We start from the raw sequence: 21,459 nt of genomic DNA, 5'->3' as shown, positions 1-21,459 counted from the left end.
TACTTTTCCGAACTCTTTTGCCCTTGTTTTGGACTCTAATTTGCATAATTTGAATGGAACTAACCCGGACTAACGTTGTTTTCAGCAGAATTGCCATTGTGTTGTTTTTGTGCAGAAATAAAAGTTCTCGGAATGTCCTGAAAATTTACGGAGATTTTTTCTGGAATTAATGAAAAATACCTGCGCAAAGATCCACCGGAGGGGGTGTGCTAGTGGGCCACAAGCCCAGACAGCGCGACCACCCCCCCCCCCCCCCAGGACGCACCAACCAGGCTCGTGGGGCCCACAGAGCACCACCGCGTCCAAACTCAGCTCTATTTATTCCGTCTCGCCCGAAAAAAAATCAGAGAGAAGGATTCATCGCGTTTTACGATACGGAGGCGCCGCCACCCCTTGTTCTTCATCTCGAGGGCCGATCTGGAGTCCGTTCTGGGCTCCGGAGAGGGAGATCGTCGCCATCGTCATCATCAAACTTCCTCCATCACCAATTCCATGATGCTCTTCACTGTTTGTGAGTAATCTCATCGTAGGCTTGCTGCACGGTGATGAGTTGGATGAGATCTATCATGTAATCGAGTTAGTTTTGACGGGGATTGATCCCTAGTATCCACTATGTTCTGAGATTGATGTTGCTACTACTTTGCCATGCTTAATGCTTGTCACTAGGGCCTGAGTGCCATGATTTCAGATCTGAACCTATTATGTTGTCGCCAATATATGTGTGTTTTAGATCCTATCTTGCAAGTTGTAGTCACCTACTATGTGTTATGACCCGGCAATCCCGGAGTGACAATAGCCGGAACCACTCCCGGAGATGACCATAGTATGAGGAGTTCATGTATTCACCAAGTGTTAATGCGTTGGTCCGGTTCTTTATTAAAAGGAGAACCTTAATATCCCGTAGTTTCCATTAGGACCCCACTGCCACGGGAGGGATGGACAATAGATGTCATGCAAGTTCTTTTCCCTAAGCACGTATGACTACATACGGAATACATGCCTACATTAGATTGACGAACGGGAGCTAGTTACTTATCTCTCCGTGTTATAGCTGTTACATGATGAATCACATCCGGCATACTCATCCATCACCGACCCACTGCCTACGAGTCTTTTATTACTGGTCCTTGCTACGTTACTTTATCGCTACTACTGTTGCTACTGCTGTTACTCTGCTGCTGTCACTACTGCTGTTACTTGTTGCTGGTGTCACTACTGCTGTTACTTGTTACTTTGCTGTTACCTGTTGCAAGACTTTTCTGGAGCCGTTGCCGGGGAAGCATAGCATTATTCTCACGAATAGTCCCCCGTCAACGTGCTATTTTCTGGCACCATTGATACAACAAATTAGGAATAGTCTGCCGTCAACAGATCTTTTCTGACACTGTTGCTATCATACCACTTTGCTATTGATACTTTGCTTGCAGTCACTAATCTTTCAGGTGTGGTTGAAATTGACAAACTCAGCTGCTAATACTTGAGAATATTCTTTCGCTTCCCCTTGAGTCGAATCAATAAATTTGGGTTGAATACTCTACCCTCGAAAATTGTTGCGATCCTCTACACTTGTGGGTTATCAACCGTCACCACGCCGTCGTGCTGCTGTAGCTCTCCCTCAACCTCTCCTCCCTCCTTGCTGGATCAAGGCGTTGGAGACGTCATCGGGCTGCACGTGTGTTGAACGTGGAGGTGCCGTTGTTCGGCGCATAGATCGGAATCCACCGCGATCTGAATCGATGTGAGTACGACTCCATCAACCGCGTTCTAGCAACGCTTCCGCTTAGCAATCTTCGAAGGTATGAAGATGCTCTATCCCTTTGCTCGTTGCTGGTTTCTTCATGGATAGATCCTTGCATGACGTAGAATTTTTTTAAAATTACTACGTTCCCCAGCATTCACTCCTTACATCTAGCATTTGCTTAGCTACTAAGCTACAACTGCTCTAGCTCTTACCATTAAAAACAAATATCAGTACTCTTGTTGTTGCTGTCGACATCCAGCCATTTGCATGCATGCATCGAGACTGAGGTGAAGACTACATTACTTATACTTGCATGTCATTATTTTTCGATGATATACTCACAGGGCTTGCATATCTACGATGTGCTAGATTTAGTAAAATTATTAAAATTTATCAATCGGTAAAATTGAGAAAAGGTTAAATTCTTTTTTGTCAACTAATGTAATTTCCCCTCTAGACATACTTTGTATTCTACACACAGACGATGAAAAGTGATGTGGCAAAAGGAGAGGTACGGCGACGGTTTTCCACATGTCCGGCCACTAGTGGTGGTCGGCCAGTTGGAAACTAGATCGGAAGGGGATGTGAGAAAAGGAGAGGTATTCAACGACAGCGACAGTTTTCCACATGTCCGGCCGCTAGTGGCGATCGGCGAGTTGGGAACTAGATCGGAAGCCGCGTGATCGCCGGACAGGAGGAGACAGATTATGCATTTTTTCCTAAGCGGGTGACACGTAAGCGTGATCGTGATTTCTTTGTATGGCCACACGTATTGCAATGGCCGGCGGGTACGTACAAAATAGGTGTGTACTACAAATCAATCGGTTGATCCGTGTGTGGGAAAATCAATCGGTTGATCCGTGCGTGGGAGCAACCAGCTCGATCGCCGTTGGATCCAACCACCAGATCGGCCTCCCATGAACCTATCGCTTTCGTGCTACAATACTGACGGCATGCATTAGGCTGCTCATAGTGGGGAGTAACATATAGTAGTATCATGCATATGTTACTATTGGATGATATTACCTTCATAGTGCATTGTATCATAAACTAGTATCACAGGTGATCTCATTTATTGACATGCATGACACATAGGCCCTGTTTGGATCCTAGGCTTAGAGTTAGATTGGGTTAGAGTTGAGCTATCTAACCCTCAAAAATCCAAACAGGTAGGGTTAGAGTTGGTTAGATGCATCTAACCCACCCAAGAGGTGCTTTTTTGGGTTATACTTAGGTGGGGACCAAAAAAAAAAGAAAAAAAAAATCACATCCAACCGCACCAGATCCCTCCCACCAACCCCGCTCCCGTCCCTCCCGTCGGTCCCTCCCTCCTCACCGTCCCGTCCCAGCCGCCGGCCGCCGCGCCCCAGCCGGCTGCAGCCCCGCCCCGCCCCGCCGGCTGCAGCACGCCGCCCCGCCCCGCCGGCTGCAGCACGCCCAGCCGCCGGCCGCCGTGCCCCGCCCCGCCCACGTCCACGCCGCCGTCACCAGCAGGAAGTGCCACAGCTGCCACCGCCCGAACTCCCCCGGGTGTAGCGCCAGCGCGTCGTCGATGCTCAAGCGCTCGCCGCCGCCGCTGCCCGAGCAGGCGAGGAGCGCCTCGGTGGTCGTCGACATGGCCGCGCGTACGTCGCAGAGCGACCGTGGTATTGGTTGTACTTGGTTCACTTCCCTCCCTTGGGGCTCGTCGTGAGCTGGGTCGCGTGCTGCTTTCGTAGCCGTGTAGGCGGAGCGAGGCAACTACCCCACACAACAGTCCACTGTGGCGCGGTCGCCCTCATCGCGTGTATCTGGCGGATTACTAGACAAGAAGCGAAATATTCATCCGTTTGGCAAGTAATCAACTGAACAGATTTGATTTCTTTTGCTCGTTCAGATCTGAATGTTTGAACATTTTCACCATGTACTTGATTTGTGAGCGAGAGAAGGCCACACAACGACCGGCCACATCAAATCCGGCAGTGAATATGGACAAAAATAGCCAAATGATTGAGAAAGAGCATTTATTGCCAATCTAACCCTCTCATCCAAACACCTCTTGGGTTAGAGTTAGTTCAGGGTTAGTTGAGGGTTAGAATCTAACTCTAACCTCTAACCCGGTTAGAGTATCCAAACAGGGTCATAGTAGCATAGCATTTAATATGATACGGTATCTACCTATGTTACTCTAACTCTCTCTCTCTTCTTTAATTACTTGCCACGTCAGCATGTTTGCTATTCTCAAGATTATAATACTAGCTATGTTACCCCCACTATGACCAGCCTTATGGACCTTTTCTCCGCCTGCACTCAGCGCTCTCCACCATCTGCATATCTTGAGCTGTGCTCCTCAACTAGTACGACGCCGGGTAACTAGTGCTCTTTCTTTTCTGTCTTGTTGCTTTTCCTTGACACATGAGTACACGGGCCACACAAACTCACAGCTTGGTTGTCAACCATCAACCGCCCACCTGCAGAGAAAAACCCGGCCGATTGGACACAAAATGTCTGTCGTGCCGCCGTCTGTGTGCCATGTGTCCATGATTGAGGCGTTTGCAACACGTGACTCTTGTTGCAAACCGTGCGAGTGCAACACGAACTACGTTGTCGATCGTGTAGAGAAATAAATTGTTTTGAGGGAATGCAACAAAGCTAGTGTTGCAAAAGGCTCGGCGAGCAGTTTTAACACAAAAAAGAATAACTCCTTGGGGGATTGCAACAAGGCTCATGATGCGAAAGGCTCAACGCAACACAAAGCTTGTTGCAAAGGCGCTCACTAAGAGGGATCAGGTGGATGTCGGTGGCTCCATTGAATGACAACCCTATGTGTTGGTCGAGTGATAATCCGATTGCTTCGACGACCTCAGTAGGCGTTGGATGGTCAGCATGACAATCGTCTGTTCTCTCCCCGCATCAGCCGTGCCCAACTCATTCGCACGATGGGTTTTGTCGCGCTTGGGGATTTGCAACACGATTGTGTTGCGCTCCGTTGAACCATTTTCAACCGTTCATGTTTTAATTGTAACGTGTCTATGTTTCGATCCGACCTTGCAATGTTGTGTGTTCAGTATGTAGGAGTTCTGGCCGGCAATATGAGTCACGCATGTCATACTCGTGGGGTTTGCAACATGGCCCATGTTGTGCTCGAAGGTTTTATAGTTCGGGTGATGTTGTGACTGCAACATGGGACATGTTGCGACGGCTGCAACAATGATGGTTGTGGAGCAGCGACCGTAACTTGAGACATGTTGTGACCATGGCGTGGGACATGTTGTGGTGGCCACACCTTTGGCAATGTTCTGTGATGATTAGTGTGTGCAGTGCATGCCCAGTTGCAAACTTCCCGAACACAACATGTGTTATGTTGCAAATAACGAGTACAATATGAGTCATACTACAAACTGTGAGCACAACTAAATGGCTAACACGGCTAGATTGATCGAATGTCGCACGCGGAATCTAACAGCTTTGAAGGCATCCGTGCATCAGCCGGACGACACATAGCGTACACCAAAAAAATATTGTCCGCCCCGCTTGCAACATTGTGTGTCAGACTTTGCAGTAGCACTGACAGGCGTCGCAGCACCATGCGCGTGGCTTTTATAGCCGGCCGTTTCTTATAGTGTGGTGTGCATGAGTAGGGTTACCCTCGTTATAGCGTTTGCGCTATCAACTTTCCTTTCCAACAACTATTTATTTAGCGAGTGCATGGCAGCAATTACACTGGATGTAGAACGGTGAAGACTGAAACACACGTATGTAAAGGAACCAATAGCTGTAAGGCACATGGGAATATGTACGTGCAAAAGGTCTGCAACAGGCCTGCAGGGCCACATATGCACGCAAAGGAATCAAGCTATATAGACCAGAAAAGGAACGATGCAGAGAGAATCGGGCGCCCAAAGAATTCATGATTGGACAATCTAACGATGGGGCGTTAGAGAAATCAGCCGCCTGATTTTAAGAGTTTTATTACAAAGTATATTGATCACTGAAAGTATATTGGATGTTTAAAATCCAGAGGGTTTGGCACTGTAGGCAAATATTTCCTTTGGAACACGAGGAAGGGAAGAATTCCTACATGAACAGTGTTCCTCTAAAATCCCCGCAGAATTCCTATGAACCGAACGCAGCCTACATTTCCTATGTTTTTCCTTCAATCCAGACAGTACGTACCCCGCCAGTTTCCTTTTCTCCCTCGACAAAACTACTCCACGTCGGTTTAGGTAGGCTGTCGTGGAAGAAAAGAACTCCTGTCCGCATCAGGCATCTTCCGTAGCGGCCGCGTTTCTTGTTCGCTATATATATATAGGCCGGCCGGTGCCACCAGATCAAACAAGCCAGGGAGCAGTCGATCAATCGGCCAAGAAAAGATGCAGATCTTCGTCAAGACCCTCACCGGGAAGACAATCACGCTCGAGGTCGAGAGCAGCGACACCATCGACAATGTCAAGGCCAAAATCCAGGACAAGGAAGGTATGTACCACCATCCACCTCATCCCCGGCGGCTGGCCTTCACGTATATGCTAGCTAAACTGTTGGTTATCAATGATTTTCAGGCATCCCTCCGGATCAGCAGCGTCTGATCTTCGCCGGGAAGCAGCTGGAGGACGGGCGCACCCTGGCCGACTACAACATCCAGAAAGAGTCGACGCTGCACCTGGTGCTCCGTCTCCGGGGCGGCAGCCGGGGCCAGTACATCATCCTCGACCCCAACCTGCTGCAACTCGCGCTCAAGTACAGGGAGAAGAAGATGATCTGCCGCAAGTGCTACGCGCGCCTCCCCCACGGCTCCAGCAACTGCCGCAAGAAGAAGTGCGGCCACAGCAACGAGCTCAGGAAGAAGAAGAGGTTCATCGACAAGACCACCATGATCTGAAGAAAGAAAGCACAAGATAGATTTCGTTCCATATATATATTAGCTAGCTTATTACAGTACGTTCTATAGCAAGACTTTTTTTTTGTTGACAAGACTATTTGTCTAAAGTATTGGACCTTTTATAATTAATAAGTACAGTATAATTTAGTCACAAAAGAACTGTATTTTGTTTGTCTGTTTTCATTACCCAAACGCAATTATGTTCTGAATGCCACAATAGTAATCTCTCGAACAACTTCAACAATGACGCAAAGGAAAAAACCCAAACAGCCCTACAATGGCCGGAGGCATCGAGGGGTGTATTTTTAAGAGGGGGATATCAGTAATTCAGTACTAGATATTTTGCTCAGCTTGTTGCCCTTGAAGACAGATCTTTAGTCCTGGTTTGCAATTTCCAACCCTGTTTTCTACTAGGGGCGACAGCCGAGGCCAGTACATCGTAGACCCCAGCCTCCTGCAGCTCGCCCTAAGTATAGGGAGAAGAAGATGATCTGCCGACTGCCGCAAGTGCATTACACCACCTTCTATCACAAGATATTTTTTTGAAGTACTAATCCGCATCGATTTGACGCGTGTATTAAACCATAGCCAATTTCTTTATAATTATAATGAGGATAATTTAGTCGCAAAAAAACTGTATTTTGTTTGTGTGTTTTCTGAACGCCATAACCGTAATCTGTCGACCAACTACAACAATGACACAAAGGAAAAAAACCAGTCCTACAATCGTCGGAGGGAGTGAGTGGTCTATTCCATACAAGGGCAATATCAATACACTAGTTAGTTCAGTGCTGCAAATTTTGCTCAGCTTGTTGGGCTTGAAAGGTTTGATCGATGGGCTGTCCAATGACAGAAAAATCAACCAACTTTTATACCCAAAAGGCGCTGTGATCCGTTGTGTTGCATAGCAAGGCAGGTGCCCTAGACATTGATTCAAGAACCCTCTTAGTTTGTTTTTGGTGGGAAAATTTCCAATCTATTCATCTTTCATCATAGTAATACAACGAACACCAGAAATAATACAAAATTACATCCAACTCCACAGACCATCTAGCGACGAATACAGACACTGAAGCGGACCAAAGGCGTGACACCCTCGTCGACGCTTGCTCGTCGGAGCCGGACAAAACTTGTTGTAGTAGACAATTAAAAATTTGTCGTGCTAAGATTCCATAGGACCAACGCACTAGAACAAGTACCGCCATCGTTGAAGAGTACTGTAGTAGGAAGATTTCAACCCGAAGATAGACGAACTAACATAGACAAACTATGATCAGATCTGAGCAAAACCGTAGAAGACACATCTTCACATGCCCACCGACAATGATAGGCGCACCATCAAGATGGTGACTAGGCGGAAAGAACCTTATTAAATCTTTAGGGAACCGGCACTGTCTTGTCTTGCTGAACAAGTCATAAAACCAGAACAAAACTTGAAGAACTGTCTAAAAACGAAGCCCCCTGCCGGCAAGGGCCGGGATCCACCGCGCCGTCATGACCGTTAAGCCACTGGAGACGAGGTGGACCGGCGCCGGCGCCGACGAGATGCAGAGGACCCCTAGATTTGTGTGGGGAGGAGGCGACTGCGTGAAGATGATTTAGCCTCCACGTATTCAACAACTCTCCTACTTACCGTCCATAATGTCGGATGATATTACACACGGATCCGTTTGAGCGACAAGTGATATAGACAGGAGGGAGTAACAAAATTTTAATTAACCAACTTCTTTTCCTTTTATAATTTTTTTCTCTATCTCTTCCGTTTTCTTTTATATTGGTATCAATATTGCAGCAGGCAGGCAGGACAACTAATTATGTTATTTTGTTTGCAATCAATAATTATTATTTTTATGATTCAATCTGTGATTGGGTGGTTAGAAAAACAGAGGTTACTTTAATCCATCAGGATTTAAGTCCTGATGACTGAATTTATTCTGAATTATTTTAGAATTTCCTACAATGAACGTCGAGTGAGTGGAGATATTCTCGTCGACTACGAGGCGCATACCACGATTTTGTAAAATCTCAAGATGACATTGCCGGTTCGGTCTCTGAAAGATGTTCATAAGGATAGAGTGTACATGTGTACATTTATACAGATGCGTGTATAAGCATATATATATAAACACTTGCATCTATAATGTATTCAATAATGATCATAGTTTTTAAAATTCTTCTAGGGAATGTTTGCAAGCAAGTCATAATTACAAAAGCTTTTCTGGTAAATCTGAGAAACCAATAGGTCTGCGCGCTGCTATAACGGGCTATGGCGCAGATGGAACCTAGTCTGATGGCAAGGGCCGGACAACTACTCCACGTCGGGTTAGGCTGTGTCGTGGAAGAGAGGACAAATACTATCCGGGTTACGTTCGTAGTCGTTGCGGGCGCGTTTCTTGTGGTTCGCTCTACATATAGGCCGGTAAGACGAGGCGATCCGCCACCAAGATCGAACAAAGGAAGAGAGAGGGAGCAGTTGATCAACCTGCTAAGAAGTGGAGAGCAGCGACACCATCCGCGATGTCAAGACCAAAATCCATGACAAGGAGGGTTTCCCGCCGGAGCATCAGCGGCTCATCTTCAAGGCAAAATGCCTGGAGGAGCAGCACACCCTGGCGGACTTCAACATCCCGGACGAGTCGACGTTGTACCTGATCAAGGTGCAAATGTAATTTTTAACTTACATTTGATGCTTGGTTAATACGATGAGATCTTTGCTTAAGAACCTCGTATCCAGAGCAAGGTGCATTTTTCCTGGCAAGATGATTACTGATAACGGCGTAATGGCTTTTCAGTGAATCCGCCACATAAAACAAGAAAACGCTAGTAGAAAAACTGGCATTAGCAGCTGCCTCTGAAAATAGTTGTGACCAAGTCGATGATGTACCTGATCATCCGCCACCAAGACTAAAATATGCTGTCATGGTAGAAAACAGGGCATTGGTCCAGGTCTGAAACTCATTAATTTCGGTTCACTCACGAACAGGGACACATGGGACATCGGTCTTAGTTCGTGAGGCCAGGGAGCCGGCCAGGCCTCGTTGACCATTGGTCCCGGTTCAAGACAAGAACCGGGACTAATGGACCTCGCTCCTGGCCCACAACCATTGTTTCCGGTTTGTGGCTGGAACCAGGACCAAATGATGTCCTTTAGTCCCAGTTCCAGCCACAAACCGGGACCAATTGTTGATCTATATATACCCCCTGCCCGCGAGCAGAGCAATGCACTGCTCTGTTTTTTAGCCGGTCGTGGGAGAGCTTTGTGGTGCTCTAGCTCACCTCGTATGCACATGAGCTGTTCGAGCCACACATAAGCTTTCTCCTCTCGAAGCTCCTTGTCCAAGCTCCATTCTCCTCAAGATTTGTCTAGGTTTGGCGGTCCGTCCTATCCCGTTCCAGTCCTCACCGTCGTCGATCTCCCGCGCCCATCTCGGCGCCGGCACCACCGTGGTTAGCATCTTCTTCTTATCTTCTTTCTAAAAGAAAAAAAGTTCTTACTTATATGATTTAGATATATACTTGTGTAATTTTCTTACTTTTATTATTGTTTGTTATTATATAGTGCGATGGTTTGGTATCCACCTCCGTCGGTCCTCGTCCTGTCTATGATTCGGATGTGGTATATATAATATCTTTTATAACTATTTGTTTTATTTAGTGTTTATGACAATTATGTCGACCAACGTGACATAGATTGTTTAATCTAGGACGTATGTGAACTGGAAATTCCAAGCGACATAGAAATTCTTGTCGAGAAGTTAAATTTGGTTGAAAAAGAAAACAATTACTTGAAAGAAAAATTACAAAGAGTTGAAGAGGAGAAGATGAAATTGGAGTTGAATGTTGTCGATGTCGTCGACGATCACAAGATCAAGATGGATGCATACGCTTGAAGATTAGAAAGATTAGAAAATATGACATTCATATTGAGGCTTGTTATCATTATGTCGTTGGATCAATTGGTACCTTAGTTGCGGTTATGGTCGCATTTGTTGTTGCATTTTAATTTTGTAGTTTCAATGTATGTTTTAATTAGATGCTCTAGAGAGGTATATGTTGTTCAATAATGAGAACTATGTATGAACTTTATGTATTTATTTTGGTCACTACTGTACTTTGGCTTTAATGTGATGATGAATTTCTATAAATTTGGTCTCTTCTCTATTCATGATATGTTGTAATGGTTTTTAATACATTTTATTATATAATGCATGTAGATGAACCGACAATGGTGTACGGTGACCGACGCACCTCTGAGTATATTAAGGGCCGGCATAATTTTCTCGAAGCGGCTGAGGCAAACAAGCAGAATGGTGTTATGCATTGTCCATGTACTGTCTGTGAGAATACGAAGGCTTTCTCCAACTCTAAAACCCTTCACTTCCACCTACTTGAGAAGGGTTTTATGCCACACTATAATGTTTGGACCAAGCATGGAGAAAAAGGGGTTATGATGGAAGACAACGAAGAAGAAGAGGATGATGAAAACTATCCGCCCCCTGAATACGGTGATGCTGCAAAGGGGGGAGCTGAAGATCAAAAGGAACCAGACGATGTGCCCGATGATGATCTTCGCCAGGTCATTGTTGATCCACAGAGAGAATGCCAAAGTGAAAGGGAGAAGTTAAAATTCGATCGCATGTTAGAGGATCACAAAAAAGGGTTGTGTCCAAATTGCGAAGATGACAACACAAAGCTCGGTACCATACTGGAATTGCTGCAATGGAAGGCAGACAATGGTGTATCTGACAAGGGATTTAGTTCGCTACTGAAAATAATGAAGAAGAAGCTTCCAAAAGATAACGAATTGCCCGACAGTATGTACGAAGCAAAGAAGGTTCTATGCCCTCTAGGATTGAAGGTGCAGAAGATACATGCATGTCCTAATGACTGCATCCTCTACCGTGGTGCGTACGAGGATTTGAACACATGCCCGGTATGCGGTGCATTGCGGTATAAGATCATAAGAGATGACCCTGGTGATGTTGAGGGCCAGCGCACCAGGAAGAGGGTTCCTGCGAAGGTGATGTGGTATGCTCCTATAATACCACGGTTGAATCGTCTGTTCAGTAACAAAAGGCATGCCGAGTTGATGCAATGGCACATAAAAGACCGTAAGAAAGACGGGAAGTTGAGAGCACCCGCTGACGGGTCGCGGTGGAGAAAGATCGAGAGAAAGTGGAGCGACTTACAGGTGACCCAAGGAACGTATGGTTTGGTTTAAGTGCAGATGGCGTTAATCCTTTTGGGGAGTAGAGCAGCAAGCATAGCACATGGTCTGTGACTCTATGTATGTATAACCTTCCTCCTTGGTTGTGCATGAAGCGGAAGTTCATTATGATGCCAGTGCTCATCCAAGGCCCTAAGCCCCCCGGCAATGACATTGATGTGTACCGAAGGCCATTAGTTTATGAATTTTTACAGCTATGGAATGGAAGAGGTGTATGTGTGTGGGATGAGAACGAACAGGAGGAATTTGACCTACATGCGTTGTTGTTTTTAACCATCAACGATTGGTCTGCTCTCAGTAACCTTTCAGAACAGTCAAACAAGGGGTACCACGCATGCACACACTGTTTCCATGACACTGATAGTATATATTTGGACAAATGCAGAAAGAATGTGTACCTAGGGCATCGTCGATTTCTTCCGACCAACCATCAATGTCGAAACAAAGGAAAGCATTTCAAAGGTGAGGCAGATCGCCGGAAGAAGCCCGCCCTCCGTACTAGTGATCACATACTTGATATGGTCAATGATTTACAAGTAATCTTTGGAAATGGTCCTGGCGGACTATCTGTTCCGACTGACGATGTGGGACACGCACCCATGTGAAAGAAGAAATATATATATTTTGGGACCTACCCTATTGGAAAGACCTAGAGGTCCGCTCTGCAATCGACGTGATGCACGTGACGAAGAATCTTTGCGTGAAGCTGCTAGGCTTCTTGGGACTGTATGGGAAGACAAAATATTCACCAGAGGAACGGGAGTAACATCAATGTGTGCATGAAAAAGGCGGCATGCAACCAAAGCAGTATGAAGGTCCTGCCAGCTACGCTCTTACAAAAGAAGAGAAGAAAATCTTCTTTGAATGCCTGCTCAGTATGAAGGTCCCGTCTGGCTTCCCGTCGAATATAAAGGGAATAATAAATATGGCAGAGAAAAATTTCCAGAACCTGAAGTCTCATGACTGCCACGTGATTATGACGCTTCTGCTTCCGGTTGCATTGAGGAGGCTTCTACCGGAAAACATTCGATTAGCCATTGTGAAACTATGTGCATTCCTCAATGCAATCTCTCAGAAGGTGATCGATCCAGAAATCCGGCCAAGGTTAAGGAGTGATTTTGTGCAATGTCTTGTTAGTTTCGAGATGGTGTTCCCACCATCCTTCTTCAATATCATGACGCACGTCCTAGTTCATCTAGTCGACGAGATTGTCGTTCTGAGCCCTGTATTTCTACACAATATGTTCCCCTTTGAGAGGTTCATGGGAGTCTTAAAGAAATATGTTCGTAACCGCACTAGGCCAGAAGGAAGCATCTCCATGGGCCATCAAACAGAGGATGTCATTGGGTTTTGTGTTGACTTCATTCCTGACCTTAAGAAGATTGGTCTCCCTCAATCGCGGTATGAGGGGAGATTGACTGGAAAAGGCACGCTCGGAGCAAACTCAATAATATGTAGGGACGGGCATTCTTGGTCTCAAGCACACTACACAGTTCTACAGAATTCTACCTTGGTGACCCCGTATGTCGATGAACACAAGAATATTCTGCGCTCCAAACACCTGGAGCAGTGTGACGACTGGATTAGATATGAACACATCAGGACTTTCGGCAGTTGGTTGCAAAAACGTCTCATGGGTGACAACACTATTTCTGATGAGTTGTACTCATTGGCCAAGGGACCATCTTCGACTGTATTGACTTACAAAGGGTACGAGATAAATGGGAATACATTTTACACGATTGCCCAAGATCAACAGAGCACCAACCAAAACAGTGATGAGTCCCTTATGGCTCACAGAATACTACAACACTAGTTGCAGGTATAGGTAAAGGGTTACTTGACGCGAGCGCGTTGATTGTTCATTTGGAGTTTCTTCTTCTTCCTCTTCGTCGATCTAGGATGGGTTCCGGACCGGCAGCCTGGGATAGCAAGGATGGACGTCGTTCTTTTCTCGTTTGTTTTCATCCGTAGTCGGACCCTGCTCTTCTTCATGATATTTATGTATTGTACTGATGTGACTCTGATGTAGCATGTGGCGAGTGTAAGCCAATTCCATATACTCTTCTCTTTAGTACATGTACTTGTAACGATATCCATTCTCATGAAACGACGAGATGCACTTCTATCCCTGTCAAGGCCCTCGCACCAAAATAAGGATAGGATCGCATCTTGGGCGTTACACAAGGATCAGGTTCACTCCTATCTTGTGAATCTTCTGCTTATGTGCATCAAAAATAAAGGTCATGATTCTTCTTTGGATGTTTCCCACATCATGTGGAATGAGCTTCGGTCTGCGGTTCTTGGCAAGAAAGTGCCTCATGTCAGCTGTGCTTCCCCGACAACGGCGACAGGAATAGTCGTGTCGACGGCATGAGGAATCCTTCTACTACGGCTATGGAGCCTTGTGTTGGTGTTCCCTCGAAGCGGAAAGGGTGATGTAGCACAGCGGTGGTAAGTATTTCCCTCAGTTTGAGAACCAAGGTATCAATCCAGTGGAGGAGTATCACAAGATCCTGCACAAACACAAAAAGCTTGCTCCCAACTCTATGAAGGGGTTGTCAATCCCTTATAGATTGTTCGCCAAGTGAGAACTGAAAGCAACAAAGTAACAAAGCAAAGTAAAAGCGGAGGTGTAAACGATAGATGTGAATAGACCCGAGGGTCCTAGTGTTTACTAGTGGCTTCTCTCATGAAAGCAAGTAGACGGTGGGTGAACAAATTACTGTTGAGCAATTGATAGAACCGCGCAAAGTCGAGACGATATCTATGGCAATGATTATATCTATAGACATCACGTCCAAAACAAGTAGACCGATACTGTCTGCATCTACTACTATTACTCCACACGTCGACCGCTATCCAGCATGCATCTAGTGTATTAAGTCCAAAAGAACAGAGTAATGCCTTAAGCAAGATGACATGATGTAGATGGACAATCGCATATCAACGACAGAGCCCATCTTGTTACCCTTGATGGCAACTACTCAATGTGTGCCTTGCTGCCCCTACTGTCACTGGGAAAGGTCACCACATGGTAAGAACCCAAAACCAAGCACTTCTCCCATTGCAAGAATCATAGATCTAGTTAGCCAAACAAAACCCAAGACTGGGAGAGACTTACAAGGATATCAAATCATGCATATAAGAAATCAGCAAAGACTCAAATATATATCATAGATAATCTGATCACAAATCCACAATTCATCGGATCTCGACAAACACACCGCCAAAGAAGATTACATTGGATAGATATCCATGAAGATCATGGAGAACTTTGTATTGAAGATCCAAGAGAGAGAAGAAGCCATCTAGCTACTAACTACGGACCCGTAGGTCTAAAGTGAACTACTCACGAGTCATTGGAGGGGTGATGATGATGATGATGAAGAAGCCCTCCAACTCCAAAATCCCCTTCGGCAGGGCGCTGGGAAGGGTCTCCAGATGAGATCTCGCGGAAACGGAAGCTTGCGGCGGCGGAAAAGTATTTTCGTGGATCCCCTGATTTTTTGTTGTATTTTAGGGAATATATAGGCGCAAGACCTAGGTCAGGGGGCGGCTAGGAAGACCACAAGCCCTGCCACCGCCGCCTCCCCCCTGGTGGCGGAGTGGGGGCTTGTGGGCTCCCAGGAGCCCTCCTGGCTTGGCCCACAGGCCCCCTGATCTTCTTCGGTTCGGGAAAAAATCATTTCGGGGATTTTATTCCGTTTGGACTCCATTCCAAAATCAGATTTGAAAAGAGCCAAAAACACAGAAAAACAGGAACTGGCACTTGGCACTGAATCAATAAGTTAGTCCCAAAAAAGATATAAAAGGTACATAAAACATCCAAAGATGACAAGATAACAGCATGAAACCATCAAAAATTATAGATACGTTTGAGACGTATCAAGCATCCCCAAGCTTAACTCCTGCTCGTACTCGAGTAGGGAAGTGATAAAGAATGAATTTTTGATGCTTTCATGCTACCTAGCATAGATGTCCTTTGTAACTCCTCTTATGTGACGTGAATGTTCAGATCCATTAGATTCAAAACAATAGTTTGCTATTGACATGGAAACAATAATAATTCAAGCAAACTAGCAAGGTAATCATGAACTTTCAAAATAACAAGGCCAAAAGAAAGTTATCCCTACAAAAGCATATAGTCTGGCTATGCTCTATCATAATTGCACAACGAATTTAAATCATACACAACCCCGGTATTGGCCAAGTAATTGTTTCACACCTTTACTTTCTCAAACCTTTTCAACTCTCACGCAATACATGAGCGTGAGCCATGGTTATAGCACTATAGATGGTGTCGAGTGTGGTGGAGGTTGCAAGGCAAACAAGGAGAAGATGGTCACATTGACTAGGCATATCAATGAGCTATGGAGATGCTCATCAATAGATATCAACGTGAATGAGTAGGGATTGCCATACAAATGATGTACTAGAGCTAAGAGTATGTGAAAGCTCTTAAAGAAAACTAGTGGGTGTGCATCCAACTTGCTTGCTCACGAAGACCTAAGGCAATTTTGAGGAAGCCTATCATTGGAATATACAAGCCAAGTTATATAATGAAAATTTCCCACTAGCTATATGGTGGTGACAAAATGAGAGACTCTCAATCATGAAGATCATGGTGCTTAATATGCACAAGTGTGGAAAAAGTGGTAGCATTGTCCCTTCTCTCTTTTTCTCTCATTTTTTTTGTTGGGCTCTTTGGCCTCTTTTTTTTATTTTGGTGGGCTTCTTTGGCCTCTTTTATTTCCTCACATGGGACAATGCTCCATTAATGATGATTATCACACTTTCAACTCAAAACTTAGAGCAACTATGACTCTATATGCAATGCCTTCGGTAGTGTACCGTGACAATGATCTAGCATGGCATAGACATCAATGGAAACATCATGCTAGCTATCTTACGATCATGCAATGGCAATGTAGACGTGGTGGCACATGTCATCGTGGTAGTTTCATGGCAATATATCTCGGAATGACTTTGAAAAAGCCATAGTAGGTAGGTATGGTGGCTGTTTTGAGGGAGGCTAATGGTGGGTTTTGTAAACCGGCGAAAGTTGCACGGCACTAAGAAGATAGTGATGGTGGAAGGTGAAAGTGCATCTAAACCATGGACTCAACATTAGTCATGAAGAACTCATATACTTGTTGCAAAAGTTTTATTAGTAATCAAAACAAAGCATTCAACGCATACTCCTAGGGGAAGGGTTGGTAGGTATAAACCATCGCGTGATCCCGACCGCCACGCGAAGGATGACAATCAATATACTAATCATGCTCAGATTTCATCACATAGCGGTTCACCATACGTGCATGCTACGGGAATCACTAACTTCAACACAAGTATTTCTAGATCCACAACACCTTACTAGCATGACTTCAATGTTACCATAACCACAACTCAAAACTAATTGAGATGAATCAAACTTCTCTAATTATTCAATGCACATGAAGGTGGAAGTTTTCGCATCCCTTTGGATAAATACCCCTTTTGAGACTACTTTCAAAGCATAGATCAACTACCAAGCCACGCACCGCTGTGCCCTAAAATATATAAGTGAAGCACACAGAGCAAAAATATCTCGCTTAAAAGATATAAGTGAAGCACATGTGAGCTGAATTGTCTACCAAAAGATATAAGTGAAGCTCGACAAAATCACGGCGAGTGCATGTATCTCTATCTAGGTGTGCATCAAGGATGATTGTGACACAACAAAAATAAAATTCTCCTATGATACAAGACGCTCCAAGCAAAAACACATAACATGTGGTGAATAAAAATATAGCCCCAAGTAACGTTACTGATGGATTGAAGACGAGAGAGGGGATGCCTTCCCGGGGCATCCCCAAGCTTAGGCTTTTACGGCATCCTTGAATCTCTTGGGGTGCCTTGGGCATCCCCAAGCTTGAGCTCTTGCCACTCTTTATCTCTTTGTCCATAAGAACTTCACCCAAAACTTGAAAACTTCACAACACGAAACTTAAACAGAAACTCGTGATAACATTAGTATGAGAAAGCAAACCACCACTTCCTTAGGTACTGTAGCAAAGTTAAATTCTACTTGCGTTGATGTTGCGTTACTGTATTTTCAATCTTCCATGGCTAATACCCCCCGATACTATCCATAGTTTCATCAAAATAAGCAACCAACACAACAAAAACAGAATCTGTTAACAGCAGACCAGTCCGTAGCAATCTGTATATTTCGTATACCTCTGCTACTTCAAAAATTCTGAAAAATTATGACAGTATGAAGAATTTGCGTAGAAATCAGCAGCAAAACGAATCAACTCAAAATCTCTTACATAAAAACAATGAAAATTCTTTTCGTGAGCAGAAAGTTTCTGTCTTTTCCAGCATGACCAAACGACCATCCCCAAGACTAATCATATTGGTTTTGCTTGGCACAAACGCAAAAAGAAACACAAAAAACACAATCATAACAGAATTATGAAAGTGTGGAAACACAAAACAGAAAGAAAAAGGATAGATTCGTTGGGTTGCCCCCCAACAAGCGCTTTTGTTTAACGCCCTTAGCTAGGCAAAAAAGTGATGGAATCACGTATAGTCATCTTTGGTGCTCAAACCATAAGTAGTGTGATCATTTATCATCTTAAGATCTTCATCTTTATTGGATGACTCACCACTAGCTTTAGGAAACAAAACAGGCTTGACGGTATTTTTGAGAGTGAGATTTGGAGTATTTTGCACAACGGCAAAAGCGGAACCCAAGTTGGTTATGACATCTTCTAGTTTGCCAATTCTAGAAGAATCATTAACTATAAGTTCCTTCTCCCTTAAATTTTTCAAAAAGTTTCCCACTTTGGATCCGTACTGAGTAATTTGATTGTGGATATTTCTATCCAAACCCTCAATAAGTTCAACTCTGGCAATTTTGTTTTCAATAGCGTCAAGCCTTTGCATCACGTGTTCCAAGGTCAAGGTAGTTCCATTAACCATGAGCGGGGGTGAGCCTACCAAATTCATGATAGCTCTATAGGAGTCAACAGTATGGCTCCCCAAAAAGTTCCCACCTACAATGGTATGAAGGATATACCTATTCCAAGGAGAAATTCCAACATAGAAACTGCGAAGGAGGACGGTAGTGGATTGCTTACGAATAGATCAACTTTGAGCATTGCAAATCCGGTACCAAGCGTCCTTCAAATTTTCTTCCTCATTTTGCCTGAAATTGAGAACTTCATTTTCAGGGGTGTCGTTTGGAGTGGTGGGTCTAGCCATTGATGGACTATCTCACACACAAACGAGCAGGAAGAGAGAGCGAGACGGGCGAAAGAAAACGGCAAAGGAGAAAGGCAAATGAAAATGGCAAATGTGAAGTGGGGGAGAGGAAAACGAGAGGCAACTGGCAAAAAATTAAATGCAAGAGATGAGTTTGTGAGACCTACTTGGATAGATCTTGATCTCTCCTCCCCGGCAACGGCGCCAGAAATACTTCTGATGTCAGATGTGCTTCCCCAGCAACGGCGACAGGAATAGTCGTGTCGATGGCACCAGGAATCCTTCTGCTACGGCTATGGAGCCTTGCGTTGGTGTTCCCTCGAAGCGGAAAGGGTGATGCAGCACAGTGGTGGTAAGTATTTCCCTCAGTTTGAGAACCAAGGTATCAATCCAGTGGAGGAGTATCACAAGATCCTGCACAAACACAAAAAGCTTGCTCCCAACGCTATGAAGGGGTTGTCAATCCCTTATAGATTGTTCGCCAAGTGAGAACTGAAAGCAACAAAGTAACAAAGCAAAGTAAAAGCGGAGGTGTAAACGATAGATGTGAATAGACCCGAGGGTCGTAGTTTTTATGGTGGGTGAACAAATTACTGTCGAGCAATTGATAGAACCGCGCAAAGTCATGACGATATCTATGGCAATGATTATATCTATAGGCATCACGTCCAAAACAAGTAGACTGATACTGTCTGCATCTACTACTATTACTCCACACGTCGACCGCTATCCAGCATGCATCTAGTGTATTAAGTCCAAAAGAACAGAGTAGCGCCTTAAGCAAGATGACATGATGTAGATGGACAATCTCATATCAACGACAGAGCCCATCTTGTTACCCTTGATGGCAACTACTCAATGTGTGCCTTTCTGCCCCTACTGTCACTGGGAAAGATCACCACATGGTAAGAACCCAAAACCAAGCACTTCTCCCATTGCAAGAATCATAGATCTAGTTGGCCAAACAAAACCCAAGACTCGGAGAGACTTACAAGGATATCAAATCATGCATATAAGAAATCAGCAAAGACTCAAATATATATCATAGATAATCTGATCACAAATCCACAATTCATCGGATCTCGACAAACACACCGCCAAAGAAGATTACATCGGATAGATCTCCATGAAGATCATGGAGAACTTTGTATTGAAGACCCAAGAGAGAGAAGAAGTCGTCTAGCTACTAACTACGGACCCGTAGGTCTGAAGTGAACTACTCACGAGTCATTGGAGGGGTGATGATGATGATGAAGAAGCCCTCCAACTCCAAAGTCCCCTCCGGCAGGGCACCGGGAAGGGTCTCCAGATGAGATCTCGCGGAAACGGAAGCTTGCGGCGGCGGAAAAGTATTTTCGTGGATCCCCTGATTTTTTGTTGTATTTTAGGGAATATATAGGCGCAAGACCTAGGTCAGGGGGCGGCCAGGGAGGCCACAAGCCCTACCACCGCCGCCTCCCCATGGTGGCGGAGTGGGGGCTTGTGGGCTCCCAGGAGCCCTCCTGGCTTGGCCAGCAGGCCCCCTGATCTTCTTCCGTTCGGGAAAAAATCATTTCGGAGATTTTACCGTTTGGACCCCGTTCCAAAATCAGATCTGAAAAGAGCCAAAAACACAGAAAAAACAGGAACTGACACTTGGCACTGAATCAATAAGTTAGTCCCAAAAAAGATATAAAAGGTACATAAAACATCCAAAGATGACAAGATAACAGCATGAAACAATCAAAAATTATAGATACGTTTGAGACGTATTAGTGCCCATCTATGGACCATATTTGTTCAAGCTCATTAAGGATAGCTGGGCTTCTACATTTCCTGATGAGCTCATGGTGGCTGAGCATATGGTGTCTCATGGTGTCCTTCAACTTCGTGTGAAGGAAAATTGGGACACTGGACCTATGGGTCCAGAGATTGCTGCCACCGACTCTGACGATGAACCTGATCCGGACTACACTGATGACACTTATGTTCCTCCTTCTGACCACGTTCCATCTTGGGCGGCCAAGCTCAATATGAAGTTGCAGAACCTTCTGTGCTTTCAAGTCAAGGGGCAATAAAAGGCTCATGTGGACTCCAATAAAGCTCGCAGACGTGACGATATCATCATGAGGAAGATGGGTCTGCCTATTGACAGCGGGTTTGAGGACCGGATTACTGATGAGGAGGAATGGGTCAAGAAGAACTATCCGTGGGCTGAGTCAAATGAGGCAGAAAACGACCACTTTGTTCCTCCCCTATATAATTGGGACTTCTTCCCCGTGGAGACTCACGTTATCCCTCAAAGCTCCAATGTTGCTACAAGCTCCATTTTAGCCCGATCTCTCTCCCTAGCCAACAAAACTTATTGATATTCTAGGGTTTGGTTGAGACGTCCTAGAGCTA

At 44.9% G+C, this 21,459-nt stretch overlaps 1 protein-coding gene across 1 annotated transcript; it reads left to right on the top strand.

Annotated features, from left to right (window-relative positions):
• The first annotated feature begins 6,066 nt into the window (after positions 1 to 6,066).
• Positions 6,067 to 6,741, top strand: LOC123413115 (ubiquitin-like). The gene is made up of 2 exons (XM_045106065.1): positions 6,067 to 6,196; positions 6,280 to 6,741. The coding sequence occupies exons 1-2, from the start codon at positions 6,094 to 6,096 to the stop codon at positions 6,597 to 6,599; spliced, it is 423 nt and encodes a 140-aa protein (XP_044962000.1). The 5' UTR covers positions 6,067 to 6,093; the 3' UTR covers positions 6,600 to 6,741.
• The last annotated feature ends 14,718 nt before the right edge of the window (positions 6,742 to 21,459 follow it).

Source organism: Hordeum vulgare, chromosome 7H, assembly GCF_904849725.1.
Source record: "Hordeum vulgare subsp. vulgare chromosome 7H, MorexV3_pseudomolecules_assembly, whole genome shotgun sequence".
Lineage (NCBI taxonomy): Eukaryota > Viridiplantae > Streptophyta > Magnoliopsida > Poales > Poaceae > Hordeum > Hordeum vulgare.
This window is presented reverse-complemented; position numbering and strand designations above follow the sequence as displayed.

Coding starts and splice junctions, on each gene's coding strand:
- LOC123413115 (XM_045106065.1), top strand. CDS start 6,094: ATGCAGATCTTCGTCAAGACCCTCACCGGGAAGACAATCACGCTCGAG. Junction 6,197..6,279: donor CAAAATCCAGGACAAGGAAG/GTATGTACCACC, acceptor AATGATTTTCAG/GCATCCCTCCGGATCAGCAG.